This window comes from Anabrus simplex, chromosome 5 (genome assembly GCF_040414725.1).
Source record: "Anabrus simplex isolate iqAnaSimp1 chromosome 5, ASM4041472v1, whole genome shotgun sequence".
Lineage (NCBI taxonomy): Eukaryota > Metazoa > Arthropoda > Insecta > Orthoptera > Tettigoniidae > Anabrus > Anabrus simplex.
Genome location: NC_090269.1, coordinates 447,752,809 through 447,776,785, shown reverse-complemented (window position 1 = coordinate 447,776,785; position 23,977 = coordinate 447,752,809). Strand labels below are relative to the sequence as shown.

Sequence of the window (23,977 nt, the reverse complement as noted above, 5' to 3'; positions counted from 1 at the left end):
GATTCGTTGTTCGATGGGGCAGAGATAGTTTGAGCAGCAACGGTTATCCTATTGACTTCTCCCTGAGGAGGCTCTTCCTCGTTACCTACATTCACCGCGGCGGGTTGATCAGTTTTGGGAGGAGCTTCGCCGGTTAGCAATTGAGTGACCTTATTAGACAATTCAGAAATAGTTTCAAGGAGCGTATTAGCTTGCTTCCTCTGAACGTCATTCACCTTTAGAGACAACAGATCATTAACTCTATTTGCAAAGTGATACAGCCTGCCTTGCACACGCTTAATTTGATTAGGAGATGGGTCGTTTTCATCAAAAAAGCTGACTACCGATGCTAGCCCAGTAATATTCTCGACAATCGTGGAAAGAGAGTCATCAATTTCTTTCTCTCCCAAATTGGGGATGGAAATGGGCAAATCAAGGGACTCTCTAAGCTTGTTAGTGTCTATTGCAACCGTGCCTCCAGATTGAACGTTTCTGATAGTTAACTCATATATCAACTCCTCTTTGCGCAAGTAGTTAAGGAGGAGAACATCGCGAGGGCCGGGCATGATGACAGAACAATTTTGAAAAACTCAAAAAATTCCAGCAACTGAGAAAATTGTTAGAGTTCGAATCAAAGCAATGTTTAGCCGTCAAAAGGGGCTAAATTGAGACCCATTCAACCACGCTCTGCTACCACTTGATACCGTGTTTTTGTGGTAGTTAAGCATGAAAGAAGGTGCTGGGTGGTGAATAGGTCTCAAGCTACTAAAGAGAAATTAAATTTTAAAATTTAACAAGGTTATATTTTCTTTTCAAAATTAGGTAACAACAAATAGAACAGGTACTTAGTAGCCGAAATACAACTTGAAATGTACAATTACAGGGATTAAAGAATTTGGGCTTCGAGCCCTGAAAACACAATTCTTGAGCAACTAGCTCAACTTTACGATATACCAATTTCAACAAAGGGGCAGAAGACCCCAATCAAACCCTGGAGCCCTTGCTCCAAATTACACAGCAAAGCCTCCTCAAGGCATACAACTCTCAGTTTTAGAAAAGAGCCACTCGCTCTTAAAGTTAAGCCTCTCCCAGGCCACACCAAACTCAACTTTCAAGTTGTCCTCAAAGGACATATACACAGGGGTAAAATACCCAACCTACTGAGGTCTATTAGGTGAGAAAAGATTAATACATGACCTCTAAAATACAACTAGAGAGGAGGCGAACTTGCACTCCTAATACACTTTGCTTAAGACCTACTTGGCACTAGGCCGTTAATACAAGGGCTAATCCCATACTACAGAGGTGACTTAATGGCAATTTACATTACATTACGGGAGAATTGGTTGAGAAAAATAAGTTCACCTCAAGACGATGTGAGTGGGAACTCGAGAGGGATAGCACTCTCTATCCCATAATATAGCTTTACAAGAGAATAGAAGAAAAGAGTAGTTACATTTTAGGAAAAGGTTACATGATGGAAAACGCTTCGAACCCGCCGCGAGAGTTAAACTGCCGACCTAGCAAGAAAAGAAGTTATTAATAGGCCATTACCTGGTGTTGAACGGCTGAAGAAGAAAGAGGCGCTTCCCGCCTCCTGCTATGTACTTAATACACTGAAAGATGGAACAGAAGTGGCCCGGAGACCCCAAAATCAGCAGTTTATATCCTCTCGCGGAAGATTCTAGGCGTTAGGGGAAAGAAAACACCCTCCCACAAAATCTTTATTGGTTCGGGAAAAGAAACCCCTACATAGAGGAAAAAGAAACACATTATTGGTGGAAAATTAATTAAAGAAATTCGGGATTGGCTAGATCCAAACTAAGGGGAAAAAGAGGGGTATACAGCCAACTTAAACAATGACAGAAAGAAATTTAACAAAGAACAAACTCTTGAAATAAAAATTTCTCCAACAAAATAGTTCTTTGACTCCGCACTAGGTCGCACTATTGTTGATCTTCAGTAGTGTCCTCTAGAAGAGAAAGTTCACACTTCTTACTTCAAGCGAAACAAAAACACATCAAAAGTGACACAGTTCAAAAACTCAAAATTTTCCACGTGGTGACATCTTCTGAGAAAGTAAAGAATTAATAGAATAGATAAAGTTCAACCTTCCTCCAGAAGAGGAGTTTCAACTGGCGCAACTTTTAAATAAACGGTGTAGAGGTGTACCGCCCGGTACAATAATAATAATAATAATAAAGCACAGGCCAACCTCCAGGTGTATTGTTGTTCAGAATGCAGTATTTCAGAAAAAGGTAACAAAGAAGGAAAGAAAGAAAAGGAAATGAAAGAAAAAATATGAGGAAAAAAAGAACAAAAATATATTTAATATAATATTTAAGAGGGGGGGGGGGGCCAGAACCTGGGGACCCTCCGTGCGCTAAACGATTTAAATCGCCCGCCCGGTAATTTTAGTTCAACCCTGTGCTCACTAGAGGCGCTATTGTGCAATTGCTGGCGATCTTTGCGCAGCCGTTGCGTACAGAAGTGAAAAATAACGTTGAGAGTCATCTCTTACTCATTCTCTTTGGTTGGTCTTGGTACGGTATATCCTTGTCATCACAGAAAATCCGACTCGTTGGGTGAATGGTCAGCGAACAGGCTTCGGATCAGAGGGTCCCGGGTTCGATTCTCAGCCGGATCGGGGATTTTAACATTCACTGGTTAATTCAAATGATCCGGGGGACCGGGTGTTTGTGCTGCCCACCCTCATCGGACGGTCTGCCTTACAAGGACTGCACTTTGCTTGAAACAGACACAAGAGATTATTATTATCACACAAAATAAGCCTCTGCTCTTACAGTTACCATATTAATGATTTCAACATAAACTGGCTCGTCTCATATAATGTCGCTTAAATTAGTTACCGGTACAGTAGGCCCTATTCATTCGATATGTTTAGCGTAGAGAGGCGACTCTAATATCTTTATGCTAATTTCAGTTAGGTAATAACTTAATTATTACACCGTAAATTTGCCAGTCTCATTCCAATCCACCCGTCATCATGGCCAATGGATTCTGATGCAAGAGACCGATGTCAGTGGGTATATTGTTCACCTTTTGGCGTTAAATATCAGCATAACACGTCTAAACAGTAATATTGAAAACTTTTTTAGTGGTTTCACTAAGTCTTCTACCATTTCAGGATATAGAGAGGACTTCTTCTAATAATCAAGCTGAAATTTTGTTTTCGTCTGACGGGAGGTAAGTTAAAATACGTTGCAGATATAATGTGTTACTTTCGGCACTGATAACGATTACAACTGGTGGTGATTGTGCAATGTCTTTCCCAACCAGTAATAGTGCTTGCCACTAATTTAGATTTATAAAGGGAGATAAGCATGTAATTTGCTCTGGAAGTGTTACTGCCACACCTTCCTACTTCTTCAGCATGTTTCTTTACGATAATGTTAAACTGAAGTTCTGTAGGAAGGTGAAAGTTCCGTCTCGAACTGGCCGTCATTCTGTTGAGAACTCGCTGGTGACTGGTACAGCTCCTGTCGGCCAGCAGAGTCACGTTCTTAATCGTATGATTTCAGCTTTCGTTTCTGTTATTAACACATTGCTATGCGAGTGCAAGGCTACGGTATCTGCTGAATGAATGAATGAATGAATACTGATCTGCATTTAGGGCAGTCGCCGGTGGCAGATTCCCTATCTGTTGCTTTCCTAGCCTTTTCCTAAATCGTGTTATTGAGATATAGGGGTTTGAAGTTTTCTGAAGGTTCCAAATTATGTCCGCGCAAAACCGCGACAGTTGAAGATATCGTGGTGAATTCTCCTTCAGTTTCCAGTTAAAACCCATGAATCTGCACATGACACCAGTGCTGAACTCCAGTGTGATACAGCTATTTTAAGGGTCTAATGTTACATACTTTTACGTTGAGATCACACAAAAATACATCTTTTGGACTGGAAATGCACTTATCGTGGTATGGCGAAATATCAGTGTATGACTTGATGAGGAATGCTGTCTCTTGTTGCCTCATATTTGTCCGGTAGAGATACAAATTGTTAGCCGTTAATTTCTGGTACGGTATTAAGATTTCCTGTCCATGTGTGACCTAATTACTCATTATTTTTGACAGATTATTGTTTTAGTTACGAGAGAGGGCATTATTACCTGGATAGCTGCAGCTCCAATTCTTGTACATATTATGTGGGAATTTTCAGCTGGAAAACAGATGGTATTCAGGAAATGTCTGCCCTAAAATCCAGACCAAGAATAATGAAACCTCAGAGTCTGAAAGTGAAATGCCATGGTGTGTGCTGAATGTAATGGCTGTTTCAGTGACATTACTATAAATTGGTCTTGTCACTAGCCAATACTGTTCCAGTGGATGGTAGAAGAGTGTGGCCATTTTGCGACTCTAATCTGGGGCCTAATGGGCTTATCACTAGCCAGACATGTCTCATATTCTGTCATGTTCTTATCCATAGCCCGTGAAAGAATAGCTCCGAAATTGGGAACATTGTGTAGCATATTGTGATGTCGTGTGAACGACGCCATGTTGGATTTTAATCTCTCTGCTTGAGCTAGTTACTAGTTTTACTGAATTCCTCTTCTTTAAAACTCTTCTGACCGGAGTTAAGGGAAAAAGCTCACCTACCCCCGATTTACATCCCCTAAAATCTAAATCACTCTTAGTGATATGAATGTGTATCAGGGGGCATTATTACAATTTCCAGTGTTTAATTCAGTGATTTTCTGTGTATAGGAATTATTTCAAGAGCTGTACTGCTTGTATTTTGCAGGGCATTCTGTCAAAAAGTATGGAGGAACCTGTGTTTGTCAAATGTGAGCCTACATCATTGTTGGATACAGAAGAAGAGCCCCCACACTTAGTAAGTTGATTATAATAAGTAATATTGAATAATTGAGAGTGTAAAATGGAGTCAATTGGATGAAAACAAATGCAGTTCTTCAGAGCACAGAGGGGCGGTCAGATCAACCAAGTAACTGTAAAATACTATGAGAGGAGTAGACAGTTATGCTTATCTTTTGTAGATTTAGTATAGGCATACATCAGAGTACGAAGGAAAAGTCATTGGTTGTTAGCCATAGAATATTACAGGCTCACTCTTGTTACTGGTTATTCATGGTATACATGGATCATTAAACGGCAGTGGGGGATTACGGTAAATGAAAATATAGTAAGGATTCTTGGCTATCTGGTGGATTTAGTTGGATCATTTTAAGTGCCAGGATGGTAATATGTGAAATTTAATGTGGATGTAGCAAAGATTTTGCAGCGAGCATTGGTATTCTGCAAGAAAGGACTCTTTACAACACTCTGTTTCAGCCCAAATTTGTGGTATGGGAGGTAAGCTGGAAGAACTCGGAATATGTTAATCATAAACAGGAAGTAACTACACATGAAAACATCAAAAGTGATTGGTGGTACTTATGGGTTAGAACAATGGCAGGAGAGTACTCTGACTGAAGAGAATAAGGATAAGTTAGATATGTCATCAGTGATGATGTACATATAATCCTACATCCTCCACTGCATTAATCTCATGATTATCTTCTTTCTCACCTCACCATTTGGATCATTATTACCCTTCAGATGGATTTCTGGTACCTAAGGATGATAGATCTCATTAGATCCTTGACATGCTGAATATAACTTGACATGAACTGAATATAACTCTGTTCAGGTAGATCATAAAGTCCTCAAGCTTGATGTTGAGCAATTACCATTTAGCTCTAATTAACTTTAATCAAATTAATTACTCTTTCCTACCTGATTGTGATTTCTTAATATCTGGAATTTACTAAACTTGGTCACACTAGACAGCAGTAGGATCATTCTTACTAGTATCCATTAATTTCACCAAAAGTCTTTGATACATTAATGAGTTTCAAATTCAAGTATTGTTAACCAAATTTGTTTTAGGTTTGAGGCTATTTCTGCTGAGAAAAATCTGGGCATACATATTAATATTTACCCATTTATTATTTATTATCTTCAGCAGTAAATGGAATCTTGTAAGTTGGACATAATGTCGTGCTCCTTTCCCAGTACATCTTGCGTGTTTTCTAACGTCCGATGTAGTGTATGGATATTTTATTTCAGTAGTGCCTGGTGGACATGTTATATCTCTGTTAGAATCGTAATTCATATTGTACTGTGATGTTAGTTTTTCTTTTTCTAATGTACAGCATGCGATCTCATGTGGCTAGATGTTCCTGTGTCTAACTAAGGTTCTTATTCAAATGCATATTTGTGTGACTGTATTGCTTATTACGGGCTTTGATCCTGAATGTTTGAGGATGTATTGTTCTGATATTGGTAACACTGTCTATATGTGATTTGGAATGGAATTATTTCTCAGTTTGAATAACATAGTGCAATGTTTATGTCCACTTATGTCGCCACAAGGGAGTTTTGTTTGAATATAAAGGTAAGTGGTTTCTCATGAGGAGAAGGTGTTAAAGCATTCTTGGTGCTATGGGTGTAGCACGAGTTGATATCTGTGGAACTGCGTTTGTCAAGTCCAAGTTGAATTAACAGGAGACTCTCTTTCTGCAATTTTTCACATATTTATTTTGCCCGCTGTCTTGTTTAAGCAGCATCTCTTGGTATGGGTCTCTGTGTTTTGCCATTTGAACTTTCTGCTGGTGTTGCAAATTAATATTTTCATTTATTTTGGTTCTGTTTGCCTTACAATTTGCTTGGAGTGATGTAAAGCACTTCCCAAAAGGAAGCAGCCATGTTCGTTTTATTGCTCTTACTCTATGTCACATTTTGCCCTATTTTACCATTTTCTTCCCTGATATTAGTCTCCATCAAATTGCAAGATGTCTCCAGTTTTTTCTTTGGTTACTTTTGGGGAAAGATGAAATGTGGTTTCCACCACATAATTTACTTTGGGTTGCATTTTCTCTACTACCATTACTAAGTGAAAGACACCAAAACCCTTCATACAGATAGTTCATTGTACAATTCACTTAGTAGCATCAAAGTCTTATTTTTTAAAAAATTACTCCATTGAATAACACCGTTCAATTATTGTTGTTTTCTGCTAAATTTCAGTTGTTCCTCCAGCAGTCTTCGGCCTCGTATCTCCATCCTAGATTTTTATCCGTTCTCTGCAGTAATCTCTGTTAGGTAACTAGGATCGGATGGAAAGGAATGTTAGTTTATGAATGAAGGTAGTATTTCATGATTCCTTTGAAAATGTTTGAAGGAAGTTTGCGATGATAAATTTTTGTCTTATGCCCAGCCTTCCTTTCCTATGTCCCCATATTCATCCATGCTTGTGATGATGTGATTTATTTTGCAAGGGAGGATGGACACAATTGCCAGAGCACAGTGAAATTCCTATTGATCCAGTTCTTCCACTTCTTGACCATTTCCTGATGATCTGAGTTTTACAGCCACATGCCATTCCCATCTCCAGTACCATTGGCATGAGTGAGATAATGAGCAAATGAGCCCGACGTGGGATAGATAGAATTTAATAATTGGTACACAAATGAAAAAATTAGATAAATTTGGAACATTTATAGCGAGAAATATCATCTAACTTTCAAACCATGAACAGCACCTTGTTTCTGTACCTCTGTGTTATAGTGGAAACTTTGTCAAAATAAAACTTCAACAGTAGGGACGGTTTTCACTCCTCCCCATTTTTAGATACAAAAATTTATAATAATTCCGAAACTAATGGAACTATATAACTGTCACTAATTACTAAGTATTGTAGAAGTTTAAATTTGCTGTCTTACCTCCCATTGAGAACAAACTACACTGACTTTGCAAATGTCATGGGATAGTGCGAACTGCAGTGAGACACCGTGGAAGTGAGTCGACAAGTCCCTAGTAGTCCTCTGGATGCAGCTGACAGCAAATAATTTGCAGAGCAGCCACCAGTGCTGGTCTGTTTGTGGGTGCAGGATCCATGGCACAGAGGCTGCATTCCAGGTAATCCCAGATATGCTCAATAGGGTTCATATCGGGGCTCCTGAGTGGCCATGACAGTCGTTGGACCTCTGCTGTATGTTCTTAGAACCATTCCCGGGCAACGTGGGAACAATGTGGTGGTGCGTTATCATCTTGAAATACTGCAGAACCGTCTGGGCGCTGGAAGGCCAAAAATGGGTGGAGATGTTCTCCGAGCAGCTCAACATACTGCGTACCATTCAAAGTCTCTTCCAGAACAGCTAAGGGGCCCATTCCATATCAGAAAAATGCACCCCAGACCACAACACAGACACCAGCACCTTAGACCACACCTTCGGGGCAGGCGGAATCCATCGCTTCATGTGGTCTGCGCCATACACGGTGCCTGCCATCGGCATGGTGCAGTTGAAATAGTGATTCGCCTGAGCTTATCACGTTATGCCATTGTTCCAGTGTCCATCCCTGGTGACTGGCGACAAATGTGCGTCATTGTGCCCGATGACGTTGGGTTAACAGTGCCACCCGTGTGCGGCGCTCGCTCCCATACCCCATGGAGCCCATGTTCCTACTGATTGTCCACTGGGAGACGTGTCTAGCACGGCCTGTGTTGAATTGAGCGGTGATTTGTTGCATGGTTGCCCATCTGTCACTATTGACAATCCTTGTCAGATGTCGCCGGTCATGGTCTTTGAGGGTGGCTGGACAGCCGGTCGTTCATCTGTCCTGGATGGTGACATCTGCATTCAACCATTCACGATACACCCTGGACACGGTTGATCGTGTGAAGTCAAATTCCCGCACCATTTCCGAAATCGCACTTCCCATCCGTCGGGTACAGACCGCTATACCCCGTTCGAACGGTGTCAGCTCACGACGATGTTCCATGTTACACCTGTCACATGCACAGCCAATGCTCACAAGGTGTCCTATACAACTGCCGCTGGCACAGGGGGCATGTGGTACGCAGACACACCTGCGCATCAGTGCTCCGCTATCCCATGACATTTGCTCAGTCAGTGTACATGACAAGGATGCTGACATATTCTGCAAGTTCAAACACACTAAGACACTCATAAATGAGTAAAATGGGCATTTCAGTTGTAGAAGAAAAAGAAAAATTTGTGTGTAATGTTTTCAAGAAAGATGAGCATGTTGCCAAATCTCTCAGAATATGCTGCTTAACTGATTCTCCCAACAGCCTTACTGTTCTGTTTAAGTGCCGACTGTAGGTTGCATTGTTGTGGGCATTGTGCATTGATTGAGTCAGCGAGGAACGGAATACTCAGATTTTATGAACATATATTTAATATGGATGAGAATAGGCTGATGAAACATATTTTTAAAACATTTGGTAGCAGACCTAAAATTTCGTACAAATGGTTCAGGCAGGTAAAGAAACGATCTTGAACAGTCTGCTTTAGATGAGGAAGTAATCCTGTACTGAACAAAGTATAGATCAGTGTTTGACAGCTTCAGAGGCTTCCATTAAAGAATGAGAACTGAATAAGCAGTGGATAGAGGAAAGAGGGTGCTAGAGAAAGAATGCAAAGATTTTGGGCTGCAAGGAGGGCTTCCAAAATGTGTGATTGTTGCTTAACATGGTCTCAAATAACCATATATGAATATAGTAATAATCAGCAAAGCAGTAGAGATTTCATGTCCAGATGTTGCCTTGATATCAATAGTGTGTGCTAGGGCAATTGTGGACTATGATGGGCGACTTGAATTTTTCTGTGTCAACATTTTTTATTGGTGCAATGTAAGAAAAATCAATTACCTCTCTGACTTCACTGAAGTCATCACATCATAACCTAATGTAACCCATCACCCCTAACATAACCTCTCAGTTTCTTTTGGAAGAGTCCTGTAGACCAGGTCAGAGACCGAGTTTAGGGGAGAGGACTCTCCCCTTGGATCATACCACTATCCATCAAAAATTTGCTGGTTTTCTTGGCTGTTCACCTCTTCCTCAGGCTTGAAGCCCAAGGACAGATGGATAAGTTTGAGAGACCAGGTATTGGCATGTGAGGATCTTGTAAAGAACGCGGTCTTTTATGTTCGTTGTGTGAAGGATTAATCGAGAATTGGAGGGGAAATAGAGGGCATCACATATCTGAAGACAGCAGTATTAAAAGGTGGAGGAGCATAGACCGTGCTGGACTATTGAATTGGTGTGAGGGGATAGGCGTCACTTGTTTGGTAGCAGATAGCAGCAGCTGCTTGTAGCTCATTTGTTTCTTGTTAGTACTGGAGACCACCACCATTGTGAGACATTTGGGTCATTGTTTATATTTATGATGGCTTTTTGGTGTAGATATCATAGGGATTGTGTAAGCTAACTGAGCGGTATATGTTGCACACCTGTCAGGTTAAACTAAAATTGTAATCAATACTACAACAGTCTTGTATATATTAATGTTGAATTTTAAGTATTTGTATATGTTATGCTTCTGATGAAAAACGTGGATATCTTTAGAAACATGTTTGAGTATTGAATATCTAAAAGACCTTTATAAAAATATTGACAGGACTATAGAACTACCCATGATATTTTTAATGAACTTGGTCAATACCAACCGATCAGAGACCAAAGTTCGTCAAATTCATAGACCTGCCAGGTTGCATTTGGGAGATGGTGGTTTTCAACAGCTTTGTTATCGTCCCTGAAGTGGGTGTTCTATTGTTTCTCTTTTCCATACATTTCTTAAGGCTACAGTCCCTTCTTGTAAGTTTCAGCTCATTTCTTTTCTAACCCATTATTGCCATGGGGCATGTCCATGTTTGTTTGTGTAAAAGAAATAGTAAAAAACAAAATCTGTGGTTATTGCAGGCTAACGTGTGATAGCACTTTCTGGCTAGGAGATGAATGTAATGGGGCACTATCTCACTCCTAATTTCTGTAGTATGCATCCTTGGTAGTACCTGATCTCTCTGCTGCAGTTGGTTATAGATTTTTTGAGTTGATCCAACCAGTCTTTTAGCTCAGGATTTATTTATGTGTTTACTGATATCTTTATTTGTAACAAAGTTACGGCCCTTGGCCCTCTCTTACACTTAACCACATTATGCGGATTGATAATGAATACAAACTTAATATTCAAACATAACATACTGTATATAATAATATAACCTAATATAGACTAAAACTAAAAGATCTACATCCTAAGTCTAAACTGAACAAAATGAATTCAGTATTAACTACTCTATGTGGAATTCATATAAAATAACAGTAATTTATGTAAACTTTTGGGAACTGTTTACTCAAGACATTCACTCACACATTCACATAACTACATAAGTAAAGTTTGGTGGTCTGAATGTTTAAATATTAGGATGAGTAGAATAATTATCAGTATTTATGTATGCTTTTCCTGATATCATAGTGATATTTTAAAGTGTTTTATATTTGAAATGATTCCTATGCAGTGAAAAGCATCCCTTGCAATCTAATAGGATGTTTTTCTTCTACTGAACTGCACCCATTGGATTTAAGGATGCCCTATTTGTAGAAATTTTCCCTAATTATTAGTGAAATTTTGAAATTAACTGATATACTCACAGATAATGTATTATAATGTTTCTTTGTTGGTGACGGATATGTGCAAATTGCATGCCTGATATATATTCATTTCTGCAGGAACATTCTCAACTTGTATCAGAAATGATACCTCTGAAAGAAGAAACTAAATTAGAGTTAACAGAGCCAGGGCCAACACATGAAAATGAATTTGAGGTAATGTATATAATTTGATAAGCCATTGTCTGATAATGATAGTAGTAAGAAGAAGGCAAAACAGTTTTCACTGTGTGACCCTTTATTTCATTACATAAAATTTGAATGTCCTTTTATAACCAAATTTTTCATATTTGCTTTGGGTTGTTCCAAGATCTCACACTAGGTATCATGGGGCAGATGGTTTCAATGACCTCCATTACCTATTGTGTAGGAGATGGTATCATTGCTACTATTAATTTTGACTCTGTGAGTATCTTTGAACACAGAGTTTCTGTACATTTTCATTTGTTACTGTTATTGACACACTGTAGTAACATGAGAAAACTATAGATCCCATTTCAATGAGAGACTCCTTATTTTGGGGCACTAAGTCAGAATTTGTTCTAGAATGTAGTATTTGTCATAGGCTTATTAGGTATATATACTAATATTGTAAAGATGAAAAATTTGTATATTTGTTTGTAACAGGTAGACTCAAAAACTACTGAACCAATTTAAAAAATGAATTCACCTATAGAAAGCTATATTGCCAGTGAGTACCATGGGCAGTATTTTATTTTCAAAACAAAACGAGGCGGGGGTCAATGGGGGGACGGGGGGAGATATAAAAATATAAAATAATAGGCTAATTTAGGGAAAATCAAATTTATCATACAAGGACGAGACAAAGCTCATTTTAAGCCCCTTGATGCAAAGTACAAAACTCGGTATGCCCTATGGGCCTAAAAACCATGTTTCGAGGCCCTAAAACCAACCGTTATGGAGATATTGGCACCATACTAACCCTGCTCTAGGAACCGCAACCATGGCAATGTCATCTCCAGCATTCTGACAGCAGCGAGATTATCTACAATATATCACAAAAACCTAACATGTTACAGACATGTACACTGGTATTTGGAATCACCTGAAAAAATGAAATAAATCCACTTAAGGGGTGAGGGCGGGGATGTAAAAAGAAGTGAGGAAGGAGTTGATTTATTTATTTATATGAGGATACATATATCTCAGAAACTGAAGATGGTACAGACGGTAAAACTGGTACTTGGAAACTCTTTTAAAAATAAATGAACACATTTTTTTGGAGAATGCAGTTAAGGGTGTGAAATAATAAAAAAGCAGATGAGTGTCTTCTTCTTCTACCGCTTTTCCCACACCTGTACGTTTGTGGGTGCAAACTGTGTCGCACATGTGCATTTGACATTGTTGTACGGCTGGATGCCCTTCCTAACACCAAACACTTGTGTAGGGATGTAATTGATATTGTGTGTTCCTGCTGTGGTTGATAATTTGATGTGTTGAGTGAATATGAAGAGGAGAGTGTTGGGACAAACACAAAAAAACTATCCTTGAGCCAGATGAATTAATCACACAGATTAAAATCCCCGACCTAGCCCGAAAACGAAACCAGAACCCTGTGAACCAAAGGGCTCAACACTGACCACTCAGCAAGGAGTGATGCGGTTCTTAAAATGAGTATATCTGTAGTATATCTCATAAACTTAACATGTTATAGACATGAAAATTGGTGTTTGTAATCCTGTTTAAAAATAAAGGAACACATATTTTTTTGTCTTCGTAAAATCGACTTTAGCTGGAGATCAAAATCAACTGAAGTAGGAGTTGAATTCTCTTGATGAGGTTACTTATATTTCAGAAACTAAGATGTTACAGACGTAAAAATCGGTATTTGGAATCTCCTTTAGAAATAAAGAAACCCTTTTCTTTCTGACTTAAAAGAGGACAGTTTCTCACATGTAGAGTTCCATGTCGCATGTTCCAGATTTAGCTTTGCCAGTAGGCTGGTCAACTTCACCCCACAGATCTCAAGAGCTTCAGTCACTTAAGTGTGGCCAGTATCCAATAATTGGGAGATAGTGGTTTCGAACCCCTCTGGCAGCAGCCCCAAGGATGGTTTTCCGTGGTTTCCCATTTTTACAACTTGATTAAGGCCGCAGCCGCTTCCTTCCCATTCCTAGGCCTTTCCTATCCCATCATCACCATAAGACATATCAGTGGCGGTCCAGCATAAAGCAAATAGCAGAAGCATCATCTTAGCACCAAAAGGCAATACCGCAAACATGGTTTACAAAGAGGTTCTGGCATAGATGAAATGCAAATTTTTGGTTAGTTTTTATACTTTAGGGATTTTCAGATAATGTCATAGTGCAGTATCGAGGAACAATTAATTTTTATCAACTTAACAAATCCTCGCAAGCGAAGCTGTGGGTAACAGCTAGTTGTATATAATATTCTAGTTTTCTGCACATAGTCCCAAGGTTTTCATTGGGTGTTGTAACACTTAGGTGTTGTATGGCAACTAGCATTTTTCCAAGGCCTGTTGGTCCATACCATACAACAGCTGAAAGAGTTCCAAGATTTTTTGCAATATGCATAGTGTATGATTGGGAAACTGTCTTGGAATGATGGTAGGCAATTCATGAATGTGGATAGCTTTGTTGCAGTGAGGGCCTTTACATGTCTGCTTTATAGTTAGAATCCTCTTTACAATGGAGAGAAACAAAAAGTGAGAGGTGAATTCATGAAAAGAAACAATGCAGCAGGGAATGGAGCACAGAATACGATAAACAAAATAGCTTGCTTTTTTGGAAAGAAGGAGCTATTGAAAGAGAATTATCTCAGGACATGTAGGTTGTCATGTCCGTTCAAGTTTCACCTTGTCTGCTGCCACCAGCTCAACTACTACTGTATGATTGTGTGCTCCTTTTCATTTTCCCACCTCTCCATATAATTATGACTAGATTTAACACTTCATTTCTTCTTTTCCATTTCTCATATTTTTACATAGGAAGATAAATTAATGATTATTTTACTAATATCAAATTTATCTTCTTATCTGCTTATGGTAGATATGTTTTACCCTTCTCTCCTTATTTCTTACTTACAGCCTTCTACAGATATAAAAGAAGAAATGTTCATTGAACAACATCAACCTGTTCCAATTATCAAAGAAGAAAACAAGTAAGTACACCACTAAACGTGCATAAAATGAAATATCTTAATTACCTAATCACTAACCTACTCAGTTGTGTGTATTTTTTATGTTCATGTACTGCCCATTTATATCTCTTTAATTGTCTCGTTACAATGTTAACTTTGAGGTTGAATAAGCTTAAAAGCTTGTGGTTAGAACTAAGTGAAATATTCAGGATCTTTAAGAACATTTTTAATGTATATATAGTTTTAGCTGATACAGTCTGGGAAATATATCTGAGATAAATCAGGTACTTCTTCATTGGGTTCATTTAGTACCTTTGAGCAACCATGAAAATTGTCTTCATTCTTTCACTGTCACTGCAGTACTTGTCATCATTTTTTTTTTTATCATCTGAAATGTGATCTGCAATTATTTCCTCCAAAGCATTCTCAACTTTTAAAGAAATATGGACTTTTGTACTTACAATTTCACACAGAGATAGATTGTCTACTAAATGTACAAATTAAACATTGTATGATTTTATAATATATTTAAAGGGAATTAATTATTTCAAATTATGGTAATCAACCCGATATGTCCCAGCGTTGTAGCTATACGTTAGTATAAATAAAAAATATACTGGCTCCTATAAAGTGAAGATATATAAGGATTTATGATGCTGTTGTCATATGGCTGGATCCATCTAGTATCCGGACTTTTCTAGAAAGGCCAAGCGCGGGTATATAAGAGAGGAACACCTTGCCTGGAGTTAGTGAGAGTGAGTCTGAGGTTGAGTTTACTGGTGTGAGTTAGCAAAGAGTGCAGCCTGGGCTGAGGTGTCAGCCTGTTGGGGTATCTGTCTGTTAGAGCCGAGGACTCTTTCCCCTTTCCCTGACGTCAAGTGTGTGAGTCTCTTGAGGTCGGCTGCTGGAGAAGAATCTTGGGTGTTCTGGAACTGCGTGAAGGGAACACTGGGTGACGACATGTGCAGAGTGCGAACGGAGTTCAACAGATTGAGTGAACAGCAGATACTGTCCCAAGCTGTGAGACTGACGTGTAGGCTGTGGACTGTGACAGCTCTAACGGGTGTGACTGAGTTGCTGCGTGAGTGTAGTGTAAATAATTGAAGACACTCTCTGTGTTTCATTGTAGATGGAACATGAGAAACTAAGGGAGAGAGCGAACCGTGTAAGTGTGTATCCGCATACTTGTGTAGGTTGTAAGCACAGCAGTCGTGTTTGTGTGTAAATATGTAATTGTAGTGCTTAGTTAATAAATCATAGAAATAGGATGCTACCAGGTTCAGCACTCATTTATTCATTTACCCTGCCAACACATTACAGTATATTTCTTTGATGTATTTATTTATATTGGCTTCTTTTCTTACACTTGACCTCATTTTACAACTGTCTCCTGCAGGTGTATTAACTTAAAATGTATCAGAGTTGCAGCATACTTAAACACACACTCTGACATTCATAAAAGAATTTAAATGGTGTACTGCAGAGTAACCAATATGAATATCAATTAATCTTGCACTCACACAATAATTATACATACTATTATGAACCCATAATTCCACGATGAGAAAAATATTTTTTTATTTTCTCAATATTTACTTCAAATCAACAAGCTACTTTTATTTTTGAGGGCAGCCATGTTGCGCTCCTAAGAGGCTCAATGTCGTGTGGGAAGGATCTCACCCGCGGCAGGCTCGTGAAATACCGTGACACCTCGGTGGACTTCGAGTGCCCGATAATTCTATAAATTCACGGAATTCTGCGTAACGAGGGATTTTGGCAATACAGTAAATAAAGAAATAAATCATCTAAATTATTCTTAAACTCTACGTGAGGACAGATCCCCCAAGGTAAATTATAAATGCAGTTAGGCCCAAGTACAAGTCAGCGTCAAATCAGTGAACTAGCTCCACTTGCCAAGGTCAAGGGATGAAGAAAACGCGCGAAACCTCCGGGCAGAAATAATTTATTTCACCTGTTGTGAGTGTGGTAAAATTATGAGATTAGCATCTAAAATAATTACAAGTCTGTCCGGAAGTCTGGGACAAGTCTCATAAAAATCGGTCTATTGGACGCGAAATTTGCAGATTATGCAATCAAGCTTAGTAGTGTGTGCAGCGTCCCTCCTATAGACTATAAGAGGAACCCCCATTGCATATTTTTCAGTGTCGATCTGGTTTTTGAAGCGGCGGTAGCTTACGCCCGTCGTCAGCAGAAAATTATACCAGATTGATCTACAAACGACTTAGTACATGTTCGTGGCTGAGGTCCACCCAGTCGGTTAGAAAGGGAAGGTGACAGAAAATTTCTGAACTATTGCCGACAAATTGTGAAAGTCTAGGCGTCTGTTAAAGTACACAGCAAAGTTTACTGTATCACCTTATGTGCGCTTGAAAGTGGTAAGAGAATTGGGAAGCTAGTCAGAGTAGTTTTGATTTCGTTATCTGTTGAACACCTGGTGTGTTTGTGGCTGACAGAGAGAGACAACTCTGGGACGAAAGCAGACAGTAGCAGTTGACTGCAGAACACGGGAGGTTCGTGGTACACATTATAACGAGGGAAGTGCGTGATGTGTGTTGTAATTTTATATCGTATGGAAAGGCAGTGTTTGTAAGAGTGATATGTTGGAAATGATGATGTTATTTGTGAAAATGTACGGCTAAAGGCACGAGGTCAGCTGGCGACGATGTAGCCAGAATACTGGGAATGACACCATGTGCAGGTCTGTCTATATTTGTATTATGTTGTAGTTAGATTTTTTTGTTCTGTCCCAACATACTTTTCAAGATGATTGTCGGGTTGATATTTGTAATTATCAGGCAAAAGGTGTTATAATTTTGGTCAGCATGTGAAAATTTTAGTTTGAAAATTTCACGTCAAGAAACTGTAAAAATGCGACGTTTAAATCTGGTGTTAATGTTCTATGAGATATTGTCCAAAGCGAGAAAATTTAGGAAAGATATAATTGTAAAATAGTCTTAGCGAGCATCTTAATTTCAAATATCAGTTGAATTCAGAAATGTTTGTCGATAATAATAATAATAATAATAATAATAATAATAATGTCTACCGCAGGATAAAGAAATTTGTCTATGTTAAAAGTGCATTTAACCTGTATATTTTACAAGGATCACAGGCACTTAGAATATTTCAGTGAAATTTGATAGAGTTATATTTATTCATGGGAAGTATAAAAATTTTGGGACATCGTGTATATCAGTGATACGGAAAGTCGCGGTGTGTTCTTGGATTCTCGAGGTCCGAAAGTCGTAGTAATAGTAAAATAAAGAGGTGTATTTCATAATTGTTGTTTTCACTAGAGGATTGAAAAATGAAAGGGGTCTCGGAAATATAAGAAAAATGGGTTGAGAGCAAAGAATTTATATATGTGGAGATGAGAGTGATAGGAATATTGAAGATGAAATGAAGCCTGGATTTTAAGTGATACCGCTGGGATAAGGCGAGGAGAATGAGTTTGAGACAGGCTATGTTTGCCGAGGAAGTATTTGTGAAACAGACTGTATTGTGACAGGCTGTAGAGTATTCCTACCAATCCTAAATTTGAGACGACTACTGTGTGAGGCATCGTAGATTTCTAGTAAGATCCCAAGTGAAAACGACTCTAGTAAAAGGTTAAAAATCTTGGTAATAAAAGTCAAGTGACTAGTTACGTAAAGCCCGTATGAATATTAAGATAATGCGACCTCAAGGATAAAAGAGTATTTCGAATACATGGTTGGTGTTGTATTAAATTTCGTTTCACTGGATATGTCATTGATATAAATATTTGGAATTGACGGTAGGCGATTTGAGAGTTTCTAATGCGGTAGTGATGATTATTATTTTAAATACATCCACTAAATGGTAGACGTGTGTTGGGAGTTATCATTGCTTCCCTAAAAACTTCATTGCACAGGCTGAGATTGTGTTTGAGTTGGAGAATTGTTCGTCACGTATATTTATTTTCGAGTTCACGTATTGTAACGAGATGGAGACTTACTGCATTTTTCGACTTGCATTCGTTTAATAGTAAGAGACGTGGTCCCATGTGTATTGAAATGTCAGAGTTGGTTTGAAATTGTTAGTTCGCCTGATATGCTAGGGGATACGTAGTACGATCCATTTTGACGCCCGACAATAGATTTAGGACGTCACATGTTATCCTTGGTGTTACTGATGATGAGATGTCCTAGTTCACGCCCGATGATAGAATTTGGAAGGTGTCATGTACATAGAGATTAGTGTTAGGATGTACAGATCTTAAGTGAGCCCGACGATAGGTCTGGGATGTCAGCTGTACATACTCAAGTCTCAGATTAGATGTTTCTTTTGTTTTTGCAAAGTGACTTGGGCGAAGGTAGCCTCTACAGTAAAATATGAAATATGAAGAGGGTTAGATCGACAATAATGAGGCCAACTAGTGCGTAGCTCCAGCAGTTGAAGGGTGTTCCTTGAGATAACGGGGCCGCTATCGGTGAATGAGGGTTGCCCAAAAATTTGGATATCGACCTGATGGAGATTAAATATTTTTACTGTAATTCTCCATGCGTGTTGAGTTTTAATGACTTCGATATGTTATTTTATTTTACGGACTTAATTGTTTTGTCGCTCTGACGTCCGTTTTGTTTTGATAGTGTGCATATTGACACTCAGTGTATTACATAAAATCAGCTTCATGGTCCGTATCGCACTTCAATAGATTCACAATGAAGTATTTATTTATTTTCCACCTAGTCGATACAATGATTGCCTAAGGCAATTTTTATTGGTCAAAAGTGGTACATGTTTCGTATATTATCAACATCTTCAGCCACATAACACTGTTTAGATGAAAAATATATAAAATTGACAAAGTAATGCTTTAGAGGATCATGTTGTTGTTGGTTCCTTCCGAACAGCTGTTTGGGCGATGCACATTTAGCATCGGGATTACCTTATCACTTAAGGGTGTCATGAATGACAAATACATGGTGGAATTTTATTTCAAGGACACTTCCTCTAAAGCATTACTTTGTCAATTTTATATATTTTTCATCTAAACAGTGTTATGTGGCTGAAGATGTTGATAATATACGAAACATGTACCACTTTTGACCAATAAAAATTGCCTTAGGCAATCATTGTATCGACTAGGTGGAAAATAAATAAATACTTCATTGTGAACTCAGTGTATTAGCGTGAGACTTGAGTTGCGAATGCGGTTTCGATTCGTCAGCCAGTAATATTATTTTATTTTCAATCTTCGTCGTACTTTCATTTTATTCGTAGTTGAATACGATTAAGTAATCATTTTATAGGTAGTGTGTTGGGACAGACAATAAGTAGACGGATCTGTAAAGGTAGTCATTTTTTTTTTGGAAAGAATTCCTTAAAGTTGTAATATTTTTTCAATGTGGACTGGTAATTTCATTAAGCGTAACATAACCATTTCTAACCTGAAAATCGGTTTGTAATAATACTTTTCAAGTGATTTACCACTTTTTAATTAACTTCAGTGTTTGGCATTTCTTTTAAATGCGTGATGAATAAGTGTTTCCTGCATTTCGCAGTTTTGTTCCTTTAGAACGACGTAACGTAAGATCCTCGCGGATCATGTTGTTGTTGGTTCCTTCCGAACAGCTGTTTGGGCGATGCACATTTAGCATCGGGATTACCTTATCACTTAAGGGTGTCATGAATGACAAATACATGGTGGAATTTTATTTCAATTGTGAATGATGCTGTTAACTTGTAGTGAACACCATGCTTTCCCATAATATTTCGCAACCTATCCAAAGCAACTGATAGTCAATTTGGTTCGATTAAGGGTCCATTTGGCGGGTGTTCCGTATCCGTAAAGGGTATTCGACTGGTGGATAACCTTAATTGAGAGGAAATCAGGCGTTCTACTTGTTGAAAGTCAGATTTTCCACGGATCGTGTGGATTAATTCTCAGTTCTCGTTTGGAGTAATAGGTGCCCGGTTTTCAGGTCTTTCCTTTTTCAGTTTTTCAGTTTCGCTGTCCACTAATGTACTAATTTCTCCGAAGCAACTCTTCGATATTGTGAGAAATCAATCAACGCTATGCAATGTGACTGCGTTTGAAACATTCAATAATAAATAATTTTTAAATTTTTTTCTCTCTAGGATTTATATTAAAATAACAATGTTGTCGTGTCATTTCTATTTTAATGAAAGTTAGTAAGCACATATTTGCTCCTCATTTCAAGTAGTTAGGCTCTCTTCTGAACCCCATCGTTTGATTAAGATTGTGACCAAATTTATTCCCGCAACGACCCATGATTTAAGAGTTCTATATTTGTTCTACTGTAGCAGCCGTGGCCGACCAACGATGGAATGGTAAGTTCAGGGGTTCAATACATCAGTCAAGTAGGTGCTGATGTACAAAGGAAACCACTTGTAATCCTTCATCACTGATGTTCTCAGCTGTGCACTGTACATATCATTCTGTAACTGTCAACAGGTAATCTTGGCACGACTCTCTTGAATTGAGGTATTCAACCACTGTCCCTGACAATGACTGTGAGGTACTCCAAAGTCTGGAACGACTCACAGTAAAGGGATTGTTATATATTGATGATTGGTGGAGAGCAATAGCGAGGCCAGTGCCAACACTCGTATTACAGTAATGAAAGGAGGAAGACAAGTGAAATTTGGAGGAAATGTACTAAGGCGAGTTGCTTTACAGATGTTTATATGTTATCAGACTTTAGGCCTCCAAGTCTCAGGCGGCAGCACTGCCATCCTCGCACCGCTGGGTTCAGGGGTTCAGATCACAGTCACTACAGGTGAGATTTGTGCTGGACAAAGCGGAGGTCAGACGGGTTTTTCTCCATGTCCTCATTTCACTGTCGTCTTTCTTTCCAGCAACTCATTTCATCTGCCATTCATTAATCATTGCCACAAAGGAGTGTGACAGCCTTCAGCAGCTTGCACTGTTTCTATTCTTGGTGCTAGGAAGGGTTTCATTCCTTCCATTCTGGACTCAGTTGACTAGAAACAGGCTTTGGAACTTTTGATCAGGTTTTATCCATTGAAGTTCTTGATAGCATGGAGGTATATGTCCATCATTGCCGGGTTAAAAAAATGAATGTGAAGCAAATGTTGAAAAGTCACTGCAGTTTCATCATTTGTTGTTTAGCTGTGTCAGCAAAGATTAGTTCACAGGATATGAAGAGAGGAAGGATTAATGTTTCAACAAGTCTTTGTCACATGTCTGGTGGTAAAATGTTTGTTTCTTTTGAATGGATAAAAAAGTGAAGATGTTCTGATGTAAATTTTTGATAACTGATATCCAGTTGAGTTAAAGTTGTGGTCGTGCCAAGGTTTCTCACAGTGATGCTTTTTTTGTATAACAGATGCAGAATAAATGTACTTTGGTCATATATGTGAGTTGCAAAGAGATGACAATTATTACTTTAATTTTTGATGTATTTGTTCAGAAGACTGTGTGATTCTGCAGTTTGCTTGTTGTTTCAATTCTGCAGTCCGGCTTCACGGCTAAATGGTTAGCATGCTGGCCTATGGTCACAGGGGTCCTGGGTTCGATTCCCGGCAGGGTTGGGAATTTTAACCATAATTGGTTAATTCCTCTCGCAGGGGGACTGGGTGTATGTTTTGTCTTCATCATCATTTCATCCTCATCATCACGTGGAGGTCCCCTACATGTGTCAAATCAAAAGACCTATACCTGGTGATCCAAAGTCCTCGGACACATCCCGGTACTAAAATCCATACCCCATTTCATTTTTTCAATTCTGTCATTATGTTTTGAACTGTATCTGTTCATTTACTTATTTTCCAGCAGTTACACACACATACTCATTTACTCACTCACTCACTTCATAGACTTCTGAGGGACGTAAAGTTCCTGTGCTGATCTCACGATCCTCTTCTAACCTTTTCGATCTTGAGCCCGCTTTTCCCAGTTATCAGTTTGGAGGGTCCGGCATACCTTGTTGATCTCTTTCTTCCTGAATGTCTTTTCCCATTAAGAGATCTCTTGTAGGTCCCAAATATGCTCTGGTGCTCTGTTATCCTGCATCCTGAGTACATGTCCAGCCCAGCATAATGTGTTGGATTAGTGTGTTGTTGAGAGAGGGTGTAAATCTTATTGATTTAGATTTTTCAGCCAGCTTTGAGAGATAGGATTATACCATGAGCCAAATATTTTTCTATAAACTTTATTCTCAAAATCTTGCAGGTGCTGCTGCTCTTTCTTTGTTAAGTGGTTATACATATTTGCAGAAAACATAATCCAAACACCAAATTAGTTTAGAAAAATGCAATTTAGATTCTTAAATTGTCTAGGTGACATATTTATTTTATTAATATTTCCATGTCACAGATTTAAGCATTCATGAGTGAACTTGTGATATGGTGCTACATTGATGGCTGCTGTATTCACCACAATTTTGTATGCATGGAAACAAACATGCATGCTGTGTCATACCAGTGCCATAAGTCATTTTGTGGGATGGAGTTCAATGCCTGTTGAACTTGGTCAGCCAAATCAGAAACAGTTAATGCTGGCATTGGATGACACTCAAATTGTCTTTCCATAATGTCCCAAATGTTCTCAGTAAGCAAAATGTATTTTACTCTTGAAGGTCAAGGGAACCTTATCTAGAGCACATTGGGTGACAGTAACAGTAGGAGGGCAATTGTTGTCCTGTTGGAAAACTCCCAATTTTAAAACATATTCAACTGCTGTCAGTATTTTGGGATAACAACAAGAGTGCTCGTGCTGTCACAGGAAGTCACTCCCAAGACCATAACTCCTTGTGTAGGTCCAGTGTGTTGACGCGACAGGCAGCCTGGCTCCATGCGCTCATTTGTTTCTTACTAACCTATGGCCATCACCGGTTCCAAGGCAGGAATTTCTCTCACCTGAAAACACAGCAGTCTCCACTCTGCCCTCCAATGAGCTCTAGATTGACACCACTGAAATTGCAGATGGCAGTAATTCAGACTTTCTAGAATGAATGCTACAGGACAGCTGGTTCTGAGCTATTCCTGACATAATCAGTTCGTTACAGTTTGTTGTGTCACTCTTAAGCTCTATTGGCTTCTGGAGATGGCATTGATTCAGAGTTTCTAGCATGAACGCTACAGGACAGCTGGTTCGGAACTATCCCTCATGTAATCGGTTTGTTACAATTTGCTGTGTTGCTCTGAAGCTCTATTGGCTTCTGCAGATGGCAGTGATTCAGAGTTTCTATCATGAACGCTACAGGACATCTGGTTCGGAACTATCCCTCTTGTAATCAGTTTGTTACAATTTGCTGTGTTGCTCTGAAGCTCTATTGGCTTCTGCAGATGCAGTACGATCCGCTACAGCCATGCAGTGAATATGGCGGTGTTCCCTCTCTGTAGTGGCCTGTGTGTGGCC

General features: G+C 38.9%; 1 protein-coding gene across 1 annotated transcript in view; it reads left to right on the top strand.

The window, feature by feature from the left end:
- Positions 1-23,977, top strand: part of LOC136874632 (uncharacterized) — a 58,752-nt gene that overhangs the window by 11,887 nt on the left and 22,888 nt on the right. Inside the window, exons 3-5 of the mRNA XM_067148259.2 lie at positions 4,738-4,827; positions 11,530-11,625; positions 14,537-14,610. Coding sequence (XP_067004360.2) covers positions 4,738-4,827; positions 11,530-11,625; positions 14,537-14,610 — 260 coding nt within the window. The remainder of the gene's footprint in view (positions 1-4,737; positions 4,828-11,529; positions 11,626-14,536; positions 14,611-23,977) is intronic.